The 16,109-nt window shown below is 35.5% G+C and overlaps 1 protein-coding gene across 1 annotated transcript in view; it reads right to left on the bottom strand.

Annotated features, from left to right (window-relative positions):
• Positions 1-2,079: 2,079 nt before the first annotated feature.
• LOC138106435 (PHD finger protein 14-like) overlaps positions 2,080-16,109 on the bottom strand; it is a 163,578-nt gene continuing 149,548 nt past the window's right edge. The window contains 1 exon segment of the mRNA XM_069007025.1: positions 2,080-2,260. Within this exon segment, the coding sequence (XP_068863126.1) occupies positions 2,186-2,260 (75 nt within the window). The 3' untranslated portion in view covers positions 2,080-2,185.

Raw genomic sequence — 16,109 nt, 5'->3', positions numbered from 1 at the left:
TTTTGAAGTCAATAACTTAACCAAGGGACAGGTTAACAACACTGACTGTAGACTTCTGGTGATGTATGTTGGAGTTAGCTAAAAGTATGGCTAATATAATTATACTTTCACATTAAATTTTTGAAGAAGTTAGGAAAGATATGGAAATACTCCTTTAAAGCTCATCAGAGTTACGCATCACATGGAAGCAAATGGTATCTTTCAACGACTGAACTATTTTTCTCACTCAGGTTTTCCAGAGCCAAGTGATGCATTTTCATACAAAACCTGAACACCGAATAACCACTCCTCTCTTCTCATGCACCTGTACAGTCCTGGGCTGTCACAGAGCTTTGACTCACAGCAAAAGTACAAACATGCTGCCATGGACTGAAAGGAAATAAGATTATATAAAGATATAAATATTTTGCACAACTGAGGCCCTACCTGTTAATTTCAGACAGGATAAACCCAAACATCAAGTGCATCAAGTGCAGGCTGAAAGGTCAAGGCATGTCCAGGCCAATTCATCCCAGTCAGTAGCTCCCCCTGACGTTACCTTTCCTTTGTGTAAGCCCTACGTAAAACTTCATTCTCTTACCTTTCTTTAAAAATTGCTAGTTCTGTCCTTCAAAATTCAGAGGTCTTTCAGCCTGTTCCACTGGACATCCTGCCCCTTCCTCAGACCTTGTGGAGAACTAAGCTCTGAGAACTATGGTTTTCTGGGTTAGTCTGAAAAAATGAAAAGCATTCCATTTGTTTTCACCTACCCTGTGATCCTTCACATCGCTGCACAGAGAATGGTCCCTAAGGTCCTGCAAACTCTGCTTCTGTCTTTCCTAAATCTGTCTCTTCCACTGCAGTGAAGAGAAAATCATTTTCCCCTCCACTCTGAGATGGCTACAGTGGTTGATCTGCACCAAACGGACCAATGCTGAATTTATTTTATCCGTTAATTTACATGATAGCTTCATTCGTTAAAATGAGATCTAGTGTTATTAAACTCCTGTAGAGTAATTGTGATTGAAATTTCTCCATGAGCTAGACACATTTGAACCTCATGAACCAGAAAAGAATTCATAAAAGATATTGCTTAAGCACAGGCATGTTGTTTTTAAAATATCTGAAAATGTAATTTACACAGAGAGGATAAAATTGAGGAGGGATACTATTTACCATCTGATTTAACACAAAGAAAAAAGTAAAAGTGTAGAAGAGTGGGAAAAGAAGTGTACTTTAATTTCTCTAGAGCAAGATAAACTTCACTGAAGGGACTTCAGTGAGTGTTGTTTTAAACCTAAAAGAGAATCAGTGAGATTTTTTGTTTCTTCATTGCAATCTGTGAAACTATCAGGCTGTAAATCTACCTCTGAGTTTCTTGTACTTTCCCATTTACTGACCAGCACAGGCTAAAAAGCAGAGGTAAATTGGAAAACAAAATTAGGACTATAGGAAGAAAAGTTATTTTAAGATATTTATTACTCACTTGAAGGTCTAATGACACAGAAAGACGTTATTTTATTTTGTTAGAATGGAAAGATTGGCATGAGGGAATTAGACCTGGGTAGGATGGCCTAATCAAGACAAAAGCTTGACATTCATTAAAAGACAATGATCACATGAAGATGGAAAAGGTTTACATAAAGAAAAGTATAATGCAACAAGAAACCAATTAAAAATCACAATACAAATGTAAAACTAATTACTTCTAAAAATGTACCATACATATAAAAAAATCTTGCCTCTACCTACTCCTCAGAAGCATTTATTCTAATCACTGATCAGAAGAAATTTCAGAACTCCTTTAATAGAACATATTTATCTAACTTTTAAGAATCAAAGCTCTTGCTCAGAAATACCAAAATATGTCTGAGTTATAACTATCCTTTAAGGATAACACTGCTTTGCAGAGTAAAACATAAAATTGCCCTATTTGCTTAGTAAATGCTATAAGTGATGAATAACCCATCAGCTTTTCATAACGTGTTCAAAAAGCTTTCAGAATTTTATTGGTATGGTACTCAGTTCTGATAATTCAGCTTTAATGTAATCAAGAATATCACCAGGAGCTACTTAATTAATTCCCCAGTGCACCATGAATTTAATTTTCAATGACTTTATTGAGAACTTTTTTGTTAATTTTACAATGAGAAACTATAACCACTGTTACACAACTTGCAAATATTTCAAACAAGACAGCAATCTCCTATTTTTTTGATTTTTTCTGTTCCAAATTCAGCTCCTGAGATGGATTTTCTGCTTCAGCTTCATTTTCATCTTCCTGTAAAAGAAAATGAAAACCTGAACATTAATCAACTTATTGAAGAAGTTCACTTTTTCTGCTTATGCAGATGTATGGAATTCTTTACAGTCTTTTGCCTGACCAATAAGCATAAAAATAAGCAAAAAAAAGTAATTTATTCAAGTGATTGATTTGCTCCAGAATTGAAATAAAAATGATAAGAAATTTAAACAGGTCTAATTGCCTAAATTTATAGTGGAAGAATAATTTAATGAGTAAATATTTTACTGACCATTTTACTGGATGGTTACATAAAGAAATTATTAAATCACACACGGATGACAAGATATTCAAACACCTACAGCAGACAGTATTACACACCTTTACTTTGTTCTTGACCAGAGGTTTCCACTAAATTACTTTTGAATGCAAGAAATTTCATCATTGTACTAAAAATTACTTTTGAAAAGCATCTGCCATTGAAAAATGTTTCATTTTTTTGCGACCAGATGCGTTTACTTCACCATTTGATAAAAGACAATAAATTTAACTTCAGAGACACTTTATGTGCTGCAGCATCGTATTTTTGTCCCATCTAGCATATTTTTTTGACAGGTCTGCCAATTTTCCAATTACTTGTACCACCATATGTTATCTGAAGATCAGTCAGGTCTAAAATAGGAAACATGAGCATGTCAGGCAGCAGCATGCTTACAATATTCTACAGCTTCAGCTCCAAGAGTTGGGCTCATAATTCACTATGGGTTTCTCTGGATCTCACTGAAAAAATGAAGTGACATCATAATGCCTGCTTCCATAGGAATGGATACTATTTTGTGTCCAGTACAAAATTGTGACCTCCAAAGTAAAAATTATGGAAGAGTGAGAAAACTGTTTTATAAGGCAAGTTACAACCCATCACATCATGAACAGTCCTTACCACAATTTCAAAGTAAGGCCAGTTTTCCAGTCTGCATTTTAATTCAATTTACAGAGAATCTTCCACATTGCAATAACACAAAAAAGAAATGAACAGACATTTTGGAATGAAGAAGCATCCTGGCTTCTGTAACCCTTCTCATTACAAGCCAACAGTCGAGAGAAAGGAAACACCAGGGACATTTAGGTGGGACCCAGTAACCTGAGATGTATTTTCCTGATTTAAAAGAACATTTTCATTCTTGTAGGAAAATAACTTTATCCTTTTGTATCCTAGCCCTTCTTTCACCATCAAAGCATGCTTTGTAAGGATAACTATAATATTTAGAGGCAGAAAATATATAGGAAGCACAAATGGGCAGCACAAAATAGAACAGCAGTAGAAAATCTCATTTAAAAATCTGATCTTGTAATATGTCACACCCAACTATAATAAAATGGAAAAGCTAGTTGTTCTATTAAGGTAGCAGATACTCCAAGCCATTATGCCTCTGAATTCTCCCCCTTCTGGGGACAGCATAGGCACTGAGAAATACTTACATGACTGACCACTAAAAGCTAAAATTTCTGGACTGTCATCTCTGCAATTACCTTTAAAACATGTAGTGCTCCCTGTGGCTCTTTTCGTTTAGGTAAGAAAACATGTCTGTGCATGTGTGTGAAACCAAACACTGCAGATTCATTGAAATTAGAAGTGTAGAATCAGATCTTCCCCAAGCATACTGGCAGTGAGTAAAGAGAGTGCAATGTATAGTAGAGGTCACAGAGGTCAAACTTCAAATGAAAACAAGCACAGGGCAGAATTGGAAACAAAGGAGTGAGCTGTTACCAAGCTTACTGCTTACAGGTGACAAAAGAATACTGTGGAATAAAAAAAACACTCACTGAAACTTTTGGCTGCTACAGAAAAACAGCCAGGTTATTTAATGAAGAACATGTTAATAAAAAACCAGCAAATCTGCAAGTTTCTGAAGGTCCCTACCTACAGAAGTTGTATCCCAACTGACCTCAATGCCAGCTAATCCACCTCCCTAGCACACAACTTGACATTATTCTGATGCCCTGACTTGTGCTCCCTCATACAGGAACATAAACCCTACACTATCGCTCTTTTCCCAGAACTCTTCATATATTGCTTAGGGCTGCTTCTCCTAATAGATGGAGCATGCAGAAATTTCAGAGACAACGGGGCCATACCATCACTGAGGACTACAAGAGGGTCAAGGCACATTAGGCTCAATACTGAACATTGGCTTCCTGAGTTTTTTAATGGCAAAAAAGTTTTTGTCTAGTGAATGAGGTTTTTTTACAGAATCTTCTGTCTTTGTGTAAATTTGAAGTGTTTTAATTCTGTGCTCAAAAGGTCATACTTGCACTCTGGCAGATTTCCTAGGTTACAGCAGCAGCTGCAGTGATCAGTATATTCTGAGATGCAGAAACAATGGCTATCGGTGATGGCAGCTCCAGGATTTGCTTGGGTTGAATACTCAAGATGGAAGCATCCACCTTGGGGTATTTTGCAGAACTAATACTCTTTCCTTTGTTGATTTCCTGTTGCTTCAACCAAGTAAAACATTCAAACTGGTAAAAACTACCAGCAGAGCATAAATTGGACTTATATGGGTAGATTCCAGCGCACAATTCATCCAGATGCCTGACTGTTCTTTAAATGCATTGTTATTTTTGCATTTTTATGCACAAAAACTTTCTGACTAGCTTGCATTGAACCATGCTCCACATAGAACATCTTAATTTTCTACAAGCACTTTTACTCCATCTCTGTTTTCCAAGAACAGAAACTCACACCTCATTTGGAAACAGAAATCGGAGTTTGGTATCTCTGAACACAGGTGACTGCTGTGCAAAGCTCAGAGTAATGATGTCTGACCTTTCTTATAGCATGAATTAGCAAGGCGAGAAAACTTTTCCTTTGTCAGAAATGCCTTGAGCCAGATCAGTTCCCAGGCCAGTGCACTGCCACAGTGCCAGCACAAACAAGATAGCAAAAAGGATTTTTGGGGAACACTGGAAAGTATGAACCACAAGTTTTGGCCCTCATGCAGTTTTCTGCCAGAAAAGAAGTGACAGCAGAGGCCTCAGAATGACAATGTCAGAAAAATTTGGGACATGAGCCTCTATAAATTATAAGGAATGTTCTATCACTGCCAGTATGCTTGGGGAAGATCTGAACTGGCAATTTAGAGCACATATTAACCATACTACAAGATGAGAAAACTCACTATTATTTCAGTTTGCTGACAATGCAGGATTTCTATGAAATGCTTTATCTTTTTTTTAGTAGCCCAAGAGGAAGCCCGATGCCTGCACATGGAATACTGAAATGGCTGGAGTTTCTAATGTCATTAATAATGTTTGACTTTTCAGCTACACAGCCTATATAGCCTAATTATCAAGAAATTATGCGAAACAGGCTGCAGATTAAATATATTTAATATATTTGTTTTAGTAATTACCACCTATCATTATCACTATAATGCTTTTAATTCTGATGAATAGCAAAGGAAAACCTTTTATTTTCATGTTATCTGTTAAAAACCAGTCCATGATGGCAGTGTTCAGTTTCTATTACCAGCAGCTACACAGAGATGAAATACTGAATTCTGGTTTCTGTCCACAGAAATTCAGTTCATGTTATTTTTATTAATACCTCACATCTCTTTTTTATATTATTATTTATTTTTCTTCCAGCCACCTATGACTCCAACATCTAGTGCTTTCTGTTCTAAAAATCCTAAAATCAAAGTAGCTTTTCCTAGCAGATGTTACAAGTCCAACTTTTAAAGTAGTTCCTGCCCTTGGATGCCAAAAATAAAACTTATCTCAGTATCTTTTCTGACTACAGACAACCATAGACTCAAATATAGTGAATAGACTCAAAACAGTGAATACACTCACCTAAAAGATGCCTCAGCACAGATTTGGTGACTTGTAAGAATAACCAAGGGAAGTGAATCCCTCAAGACTGTACTACTACTTCTACTGAAAAAGTGCACTTAACAGCCAAAAGATGACTTTAATATTGAAATTAATAAAGTTCACTAATCTGGAATTGACATTATTATGGATTTCCAAAACCAACAGTGATGCAGAAAAGTATAAAGAACATTACAAAGTGATGCTAAACCCAACGCTCTGAACTGAAATGCCAGCTCAGGAGCTCCTTAAGCCACCAGTGACTGGACACCTCATCTGTATCCTGATGACACTGATGGAGAGATGGAGTTTCCACATTAGCTCTCCTACATCCTTTGCCCTGGCATCCCACTTTTTCTCTGATGGAAACAAGGTACTGGATTAAAGGGTCCTTTGGGTGCTCTACAGGTGTTTTCAAGTGTCCTACAGACATCTCTTCCTTCCCACTGCTTAGTCTGTACTTGGTAGCTGGGCATTTAAGGGTCACAGAAACAGAATGGGGTCAGGCATTTAGAACTGAGACCCTGAAATCTGCCACATAATTAAGTGTTGTGATTTACTGAAGTATTGAGCATTCAATAGTTTTGCTGAAGTTAATGAGAACGCTTTGATATTTAGATATCTTTAGGTGACAAAAACTAAAGGTAAGAGTCTGACTTTAAGATTCTTTTTCTAAAGTTTTGAGCTGACAGTTGAGAAAGACTGTGATATAATTTCATCCCCTTTGAAAGAATGTTTAAGGTCAAACACATTATTCTCTGACCAAAGAATAATGGGTCTAACAGAGAAAGTTAATTTTGTAGTAATTATTCCAGAATATTCCCCTGTGGACAAATTTTGGAATGAAAAAAGAAAAAAAAAATAGCCTAGAAATAGGGGTTTGAGTGTTCCTTTCTCTTTTTTTCTCCCTCAAACCAATTTCCTTCAAATAGTCTGAGAATTTCTTTTTCCTCCATTAGTTAATGAAATGAAATCTGGAAAATCACAGTGAATCTGACAATTCTTAACTCTACAGGAAATCTGACACTCTTCTGCATATAGAACAAATCACACATTAATTAACTGTGCTAGGAAATGCATCAATTCCCAGTTCTGTTCACCCACCTGTAATATCTAGAGTTGCATTAGAATGTCATGTATTTTGTCAACTGTAACCTTAATAAACTTAATAAACAGCTATGTATTACAGAATGATGTAAGGGATCATCTGAATAATAAGAAAGTATGTGAAACACAAAAATGCCGTGCTATAATGAGGAATGACTAAAGGGTTGTCTCTGTTATTACATAGTCTAGAAATACCATCTCAAAAGCACTCAGGACTAAATTCTGATCCCATTACTTTCTAGAGTATCTTAACACAAAAGACCTGTAATATGACTAACAGACTAAGGCATTAAGAATGTCCAGCTGGCATTTCATCTCTTGCCTCACAAAATCTAGCTAGGAAAACACGAGTTGGAAGCAGGTAAAAATACTTTTAATACTCTTAAAATATATCAGAAAAAAAAAGGATTTTACTAAATAATAGAGCTTTTGTTTGTGTATGTGGTGAAAGTCTAGCTTCCAAAGTCACAGGCCAAATTTGGAGGAAAATGAGTGTCAGGGAATAGTCACTCTGTTAAATCCCCAAAAGGAAAGCATCCAGCAGTAAAATTCAAAAGCTATTTTAATTCCAAAGCCTATGCTTTCTTCTTGAAATGTATTACTGACAGCCCTTATAATGACGAATGGTGCAAAAATACAGAGTACAAATGGAACAGTTCTTTACCAATGGATATTAGAAGCAAATATAAATTTATTGTGATAGATGACAGTTTTCTGTCACCACAGCTCTGCAGTGATAAGGCAGCTGTTTGTTTCCCAAGAAAAGGAGACCCTTGCTACATGGATCATTTTCATAGTGACAGCCTTGACAAGTTTGACATTTGCTTCATGAAGTATTCTAAAGCAGCCATCAAGAAAATGCCCCCTCTGGGACCACTGGATATCTGACAGTTGTACCTTTTAATGCGCATCGCCATTAATTCTTTCTGTCAAAGCCCACCAAAGCCCTACAGCGCAATCTCTGCTGATCTGGGACACTATAAAATGGAGGCTATGAAGGGACTAACCATTACAATGTAAGCAAACATGACATCAATTAACTGGAAGCAGCTCTCCACCCCACTTCGTTCAGTGAAAAGAGCAACGCTGGAGTGTTTCCTTACCGAGCAGTACGTGCTGCCGAGCTCTAGGTGGCAATGCAAGACCAGCAGAACTACTTTTACACTAAAGCTCCTCTTTAAGAAGCTCTAAGCAGCTGCATGTTTATCACAAACTCTTTCCTTTAACTCACACTGCTACAAGAACTTCAAAGTCTTTTTGAAATGTTTGTCAGTGTTCTGTATTTTCTATTTCCTTGTTTCTAATTCTGATTATACAGATAAATGTACCATCGCAAGAGCCCTTACAGTCAAATTTCATTTAACGCTTAGTACAGAAGTGGAATTTCATGCCAGATTTCAAATCTTCCATCTGTTCCTCTCCTTTTTAGGAGGAAACCATTCCACTGAGTGGTCCCTTTGGCTGACTGCCACTACAGTTGGGATCCTCTTCAGGGCAGGTGGTGCTTGAAACCCAACCATTGTTTTATGAGTTCAGCTGGTTCTCCTTGAAAAAAGTAGAGGAAAATGTTTCCTCTTTAAGAATTTTAGTCTCTAAAGGTTCAGGTTTATGAATGTTTGCCTGCACCTATAAATGCTCAGATATCACAAACCTGAAACATCAACTAAGAAAGAGATGAAAAGCAGCTTTAATGGGATTGTACTGTGCCTATATGGGACAAGCCTTCTTAATTTCCACTCCAGTGTGAGAGGGTACTCTAGTTTTCAAATCTGAAATGGCCCTGAAAAAGGTTATTTTTAAGGCAAATTTGTCCTTCAGTTATAATAATTACATCTGTGCATATATAAACACATATATGGAAACTACAATAGCATTTTCTACTTATGTAGCAACATAATAATTATTTTTATGATTTGTAAATTTAAAACAGAAAGTTCCACTTAATATGTTCTCATAATACTACTACAGAATAATATTTCATAGCCTAGAAAAGCATATTATAATGAAGATAATTTTAAATATTTATGGTTATACTCTCACCATATTTACACTATACATTTACAAAATTTTAAGAAGCAAACCTTATTCATGTTTTTCTTTATACTAGGAAATAAAATGGCTTCTTTTTACAATACATGAGAACAAAAGGTGCTCAGGCCAACAGTAAGGAATTAATAGATCTATTTCTTAGTACTATTTCATGAAAAAACAAAACAAAACAAGAAGTACAAGTATAATTTTTAAGTGCTCAATTGTTAGGTTACCAAGATACATGTATCTTGGCAGGTACTAAATGACAGCTGAAGATTTTTTCAGGCTTTAACTGCTTTCTCAAATAAGTTTGTGAAATATAATCTGCATATAATCTATATATATCTATAACCCTTTATCAAGAGGTCTGAATATTCTTTGCTTCAGAAATGATTAACAACATTAAATGGAAAAGTAGGCACAACTGAGTTATAGAAAAATGCATCTGTAAGCTATTATCAAGACATGCTGCCCAAAGTCGAAGGCACCTGAAAGACTTCACTGTAAACATCACTGAAGGACATGTTTGTAACAGAAAAAGACAGCACTACCATATGAAAGGAATAAATTTATCTCAATAACAGAGAAAATATGGACCCTAATGGAAATGTTTTAGGAAAAATGAGTGCATTGCATGCTTCTGACCAAAATTAATTACAGTTTTAATGTTTTACATTTCCACCATAATTCTTTAAATGGTGCATTTATTTCATAGTAATAAACATTCGGTTCATTAAGTAAAGTTCAAAATCTGTGTTACTCGCTACATTTAACAACCTTTGGCCCTCTTCTTCTGTATTTCTTGATTCAGGTTTCCAAAGCATTGAATAAGCAATTGAAGAACACAAATTTCATGACTCTGCATATTTAGGATTCTTATTTCATCAAAGACAAAGGGCAATTAATCTACCATTCTATACTGAATTTCAACTTTAGTGAGCCATGATAGATACTGAAATGAACTTACAGGAAATGCTTAATTAAATTACTCTAAAAACCATAAATAAAGTTTTCCCTTCCTTATGACAAAAGCAAATGCACATTTAATTGGAAAAAGCCTACTGTAGTATTATAAATTTAATAATTTTGGAATTCATGGAAATATTGCTATAATGTGAGAATTCAGAAAGCTTTTTTCTTCTTATTTCATCAGAACATTTCACCTGAGGACAGCCTTGAAATTCTGTTCAGGCTCAAGGCATAAAAGCTGGAACTTTCAATGGGGTTAATATGATGACGTAGGAGTCTGAACAACAGCAAAGGCCTTTATTTTGTCACTTATTTTCCAAAATGTGATATAAGAAAATGTTGTAGAAATGGCTTTATATTTGCTGTAATACTGAACTCCTATATTTAGTCACAATCCATGAAGTTGCCAACAAAACAGATAGAAATGAATGAAGCTGTAGAAGTAGATGAAGGATAGACTGTGAGAGCAAATAGAATCTGTGCTACTGCTGAAGAAATTAGAGAATAAAAAGACTTTTGCTTTAAAAAAACACCAAAACCCCCCAAAATTCCTTTCAGCAGGCCCCCCAAAACACATGATGATATTTAAATTCAGAATCCGACAACTATAACTAAGCAAACATTTCAATTAATTCAACAACATCAAATAAAATCCCCAAAAGAGCATTTTAGGCTAGGACCAGATCCATAGTGTCATATTAGCAGTCCCTCCCATCTCTCATGGAAGATCTACTCTTTTTCTACTGTTATCATTAATTTAATCTGAATTAACACAAGCATTGCAGACCTTCACAGAAGTCAAAATCATTGCTTTCCAAGCTGTATAAACATACTTTTAATTTGACTATATAGAATCAGAATGATTCCCTTCATCCATTTGGCTAAGGACTTGAAACCTAACAAGACAAGAAATCCATGGCTTTAAAGGTTGGACTTCAGTTGGTTTGATGGCAAAGGAAGTGTTGTAGATTTGTTTTTGTATTTTGACTTTATTGCTCTTTTGAAGGATCGTGTTCTGACCCTATAATGATGCCTGAACAATCCTGTTTCATACAATATATTAAATCAGTTGCCTTTGAAGCACCAAGGGTGTATTGGTAATAAACATGTAGTCAATTTGGAATCAAAATTGTAACATTTAGTATACCAAGGTTTTTAATAGTTTCAGGCTGATCAGCTTCTAAATTAAAAAAAAAAAGAAAAAAACCAACATATCAGATTTAACAGTAGATCTCTTCGAACTCCATTCCTCTTTGCATTTCCAAGCAAGGATCTAAAACCAAATGTCATTTAATTCAGTGGGTATACTGAGGATTTTTTGGTAACTTGTCATGATAGGAATGTTGCTTCCCTGTAGTTTTCTGAAGTCAGAATCAGATTAAATTCTTTCAACTGCAAATAATGTGATGTCCAACCATTTAGTGTTTCAAATATCATCAAAAAGAACTTTCCAAAAAGCATACCCTGTATAATCAGCATCTGCCCTCAAACATACTCTGAAATCCTTCCAAAACCTTGTATCTAACAATATTTATACACTTTGTGGGGGGGAAAAAAAAATTAGTTGCCTTTTGGAAAATTAGAATCAAATTAATTGACAGACCTCATCTCGATAATGGCAGTCACTGCAAACAGGGCTTCTTAAATGTTTATTGTGCATTTCTTTCTGATAAATTTGTAAGTCACTGTTTCACTAAACCTCATCAAAGTCATCTTTTGGTTTGTCAACAGCTTGCTTCCTGTCTCTGCCTACTCTCCAACAAATCACACATAGCTTTCTTAGAAGAGTGGGAGAAAAATACTTTGATGTGATTGAATTACTGAAAAGCTATATTCTAAAAGATTCCCAAAGCTAGGGAAATTTGGCTATAACTAATTAGTGTTTTGCATATTTATGCTAGAAGAGCTCATTACAGAGCTTACATTATAAATTGTTGTTTATGTACTTTTTCCTTAACACTCTGAAGTCACTCAATATCATTCATTGAAACTCCTTTTGAAGCACACTAAACTCTATGCCTCAGAAGGCTTTTTGTCTCCCATTACATTATACCACAGTGCTTCCAAGACATAATACTCTTCACCATAATATTCTGTACCATTAAGGAGCCACAACGTGCAAACATGTATACATGCATCGTTACATTCAGCTCATCTGATTACTGAACTGAGCAGTACCATTGACTGGGGCTACATATGAGCTACACTGTAGAACAACACTTCTCTGGAATGACACCAAGTTTAAAAAGCCCCTGAATCAAGCAGGGCATTTTAATTATGGGTATTTAAGAGGAAGCTGAGGCTATTTTCAGAGGGCTATGTTCTCCCGAAATCCTAGTGCTGCCACTCAACTGCCTCTACAGAGTTTCTGTCCGTCACCTTACGATGGGTCAGCTAAGGCCCCACCATGATGTTTGGTACTTGCTGCTCTCTGCTCTTGCTCAACAGCTGCTTTTGTATCTGTCAGTGTTACCTAATAACATCAAGCAAAACTTTCTATCTTCATTCATTTTACTTAGTTGCAATCTATTTGGTTTTATTCATTGGCTTTTCTTTTTCTGCATATACAGGAGCTCCAGGAATTGGATATCATGATTCTAAGAACTAACAGACAGTAGTTCTTTCATTATCTTCTGTTTACTGATGATTTAAGATAACTGACCATGTTTCCTTCACTCACAAAACTGAACAGGTAGTATATAAAAAAAGGTTATGTAGAAAAAACAGGCTCATGTTCTCCCTTGGCAAATACCACTTAGTATTTGAGACAACTCATTTTGCTGCTTCCTCTCCTCTACACATAACTTAGACAACCAACACATCCAGAACCACAGAAGCTTGTAGCACTCCCATTTAAATCAGCACTTAAATTTAGAAAAAGAGATAACTTTACTACTACTTCTGCCAATGTAATTTTAAAATACATTTATTAACAATATATAAGACTGTGAAGAAAATACAGCAAATGCCATCTACTTTGGCAGACAACAAATCAAGGATCTTACTTTTCCTGCATTAATTAATGTTTCTCTTTGTCTGTCAGTGCTCTCCTTAATGTCACTGAAAGTTATTAGCATTAGTTACTTGTTACTTGAATTGGACTTAGGTATTTTCAATTCATTTGCACTTAAGGAAACCTTTCAAGAGATAAGTTCTCAAAAGATCAAATAATGAAAAATTAGCTGTTGCTTCCCCTGTCCACTGAAAAGTCCATCAAATGATGCTTTTTAAGACCTAGATACAGAAAGGCCTCTAGGTCCTTCGAAGATTTGCTGTTCAAATTGATAAATGATAATACATAGATATAATATTTATTTCTCTATTATATTAATAAATAATCCAAATCTGGCCAAGTCATATCATGCCATGGGCTATATAAACACATCTGGGGAGTTTGATCATGTAGAGTCTAAAATCAGCTATGAAAAAAAATAAAAGAAGAGAAGAACAAGAAGTAAAACATCAGAGAAGCTAAGGGGGTGAGGAGAATGGCCATGTACATCAATCACATTTTGGTTACAAGTATGCCTAATAAATGAAGAATGATTAAAAAGTGGCTATAATCAAAATGTAGCCATTAAATGCAAAAATGTAGCCAATAAAACTGCCTCAAATAGATTTTTTTTGTTTAATAAAACAAATAAACTGATTGTACAGGACAGACAGAAAAACTCAAGACAGTTACTGCAGATATTTTATCAAAACAATACTAAGGCTTGAGTCAGTCTGTAGACGTGTCCTTCTGCAGGGGAAACTGAGTTGAGGTCAAGGGGACAACTCCCTGTGTAGGAAAAGCTGAGGAAACCTCTGGATTTCTGGAACATGTCATTGAAGAAGAGGAAGAGATGGAGAAGTGGTACTTAACAGGTTTTCTAATCTAAAGGAGGGTCACTAACAGAAACCAGCATAAAGCTAATGCATGTGTCAATAGTAAAGCAAGGTCTGAGACTCAGATGAGGAATTTTTCAGCTAAAATCTCTGACATTTGTACCCCTACTATAATGCTTATTTGGCCTGGAGGGTGTGGAGATTGAACTCACTGCTACATTAAAGAATGTATCCGTAAAATGTGAATAATAACACTTTCAATGTCAGGATGGAGTTCTGTGCATGAAAAGATTTATATAAGTGCTAAGTGCTATCATTGTTATTACATTCAGAAGGTACAGAAGACTTTAAAAGCATTAACTTTTCTAGCACAGAACATCACCCATTCTTTCTGAAGCCAGAAAAGAGGACATAAAATGAGTGTAGTTATTGCAAGAAATTGTCTGGTTTTAAGTTCTGATGCATCTTTTTTGTCTCTAGAAAAGGTAAACAACCATTAATAGCAGGAATTTTATGATACATGACATTGTATAATATGCAGCAACCTATAAAATATATGAAAAACAGTTTTACTTCATATAAACTTCCTTTTTGTCAGGAAATTATTTAATTGGAAAGATGCTTTGAGAGCAATCAGAAAGCAATGCATAAAAAAGGTGTCTGGTTTGGAATGATGAATAAAGAATGGAGTCAATTTTTAAAATATAATGTAATAAGGAAGTAACTACCAAGTCAGTGCTAGTACATCAGCCAGAGGGATCAAATGAAATTGATGTGTCTATTCCTTTTTCTCAGAAGGAGAAGCACCTGCTCTCCAAGGAAGACCACATCCTAATGGAATTTAAGTGGTGGTCCATCTTCTCTCTGTGAAAACTGCAGCAGTCATCTGGAGTTAGATCAGTTTTTTTATATGAATGTACTTTCACTTTTAGGCCATCTTGCATCATTTGAAGATAATTGTTAAGACTGTGATCAAGAATTACATCTTTGGGTATAGAAACTTTTGGATACTTATCTTCTGATTCTGGATTTTTAAAAAGTATCATTTACGTCCTGTCTTGTGCCTAGAATTCAAACTTTACTGTCCATTCAATGGACAGTGGAAGTGTCACATACAATATTCCTTTCATCCAAGAACAGCAATCATTCATTTGTCCTCGCAACATCACATTTTCAGATATGGTCAGCATTGTCTCTACATATAACCAATTTTTTCGCTTGAAAATCTTTATTTCATTGAGAAAAATAAAAGGCAGAAATTTTCTTTAATATATTTAAAACTTTAACTACAGGAAGATGGCTACTGATACTGCCCAACATGATAAAATACTTTCTCTGAACAGAACTGTCACTAATACAGTATTTAAATTTACAAAGTGATTTCCACATGAATGTGATTGTTCCAGGCTGAAAACAACATTTTAAATACCATAAACAAACAAGAGATGAATGCACAAAATGAACTGTTTAACAGAGGTTTATGTACCCCTTGCGCATTGTACTTGGAAATGAAGTCCTTAAACTCAGAGGCAGAGGATTCTCTTTGGATTAGAAGAGACACATGTGGTCCTTTCAGCAGCATCCTTTTATACAAAATTTGGCACTAACACCCTGTTTGCTTCAGCAAATGACTTCACGCTTTGTCCTTTTAATCCAATTTCCACCATAATGTAGACTGAAGTGTTGTGAAAATACTGAAAGAGGATGCCTGGAAATTTATTGCATTAGAAATCTAATCCAGGTGGTAATCCAATCCCACACAGCAGATTTCTCATTAACTGAGATGTTCAGCCCACAGATGGCTTTATACAAACCAGCATTCTGCTCTAGCTATGACTGGAAATAATTCTCACACATTGAGACATGACTCAACAAGGCAGGTAAGAGGCTAAGTCTGACAAGAAGAGGAACAGTCGCTCTACTGAAAGCTACAATAATTGATTTAACACTCATCCCAAGTTGAATAGCTCCGATTTGTAGGTTATTACAGCATTAGGTACTTGGCTGATGCAGCCCATGAGAATATAAGCCCACCTATTCAGCAAGAGCTTCATCATTAGGTACTGTCTCCTCTCAGGTG

Source organism: Aphelocoma coerulescens, chromosome 2 (assembly GCF_041296385.1).
Source record: "Aphelocoma coerulescens isolate FSJ_1873_10779 chromosome 2, UR_Acoe_1.0, whole genome shotgun sequence".
NCBI classification, from domain to species: Eukaryota; Metazoa; Chordata; class Aves; order Passeriformes; family Corvidae; genus Aphelocoma; species Aphelocoma coerulescens.
This window is presented reverse-complemented; position numbering and strand designations above follow the sequence as displayed.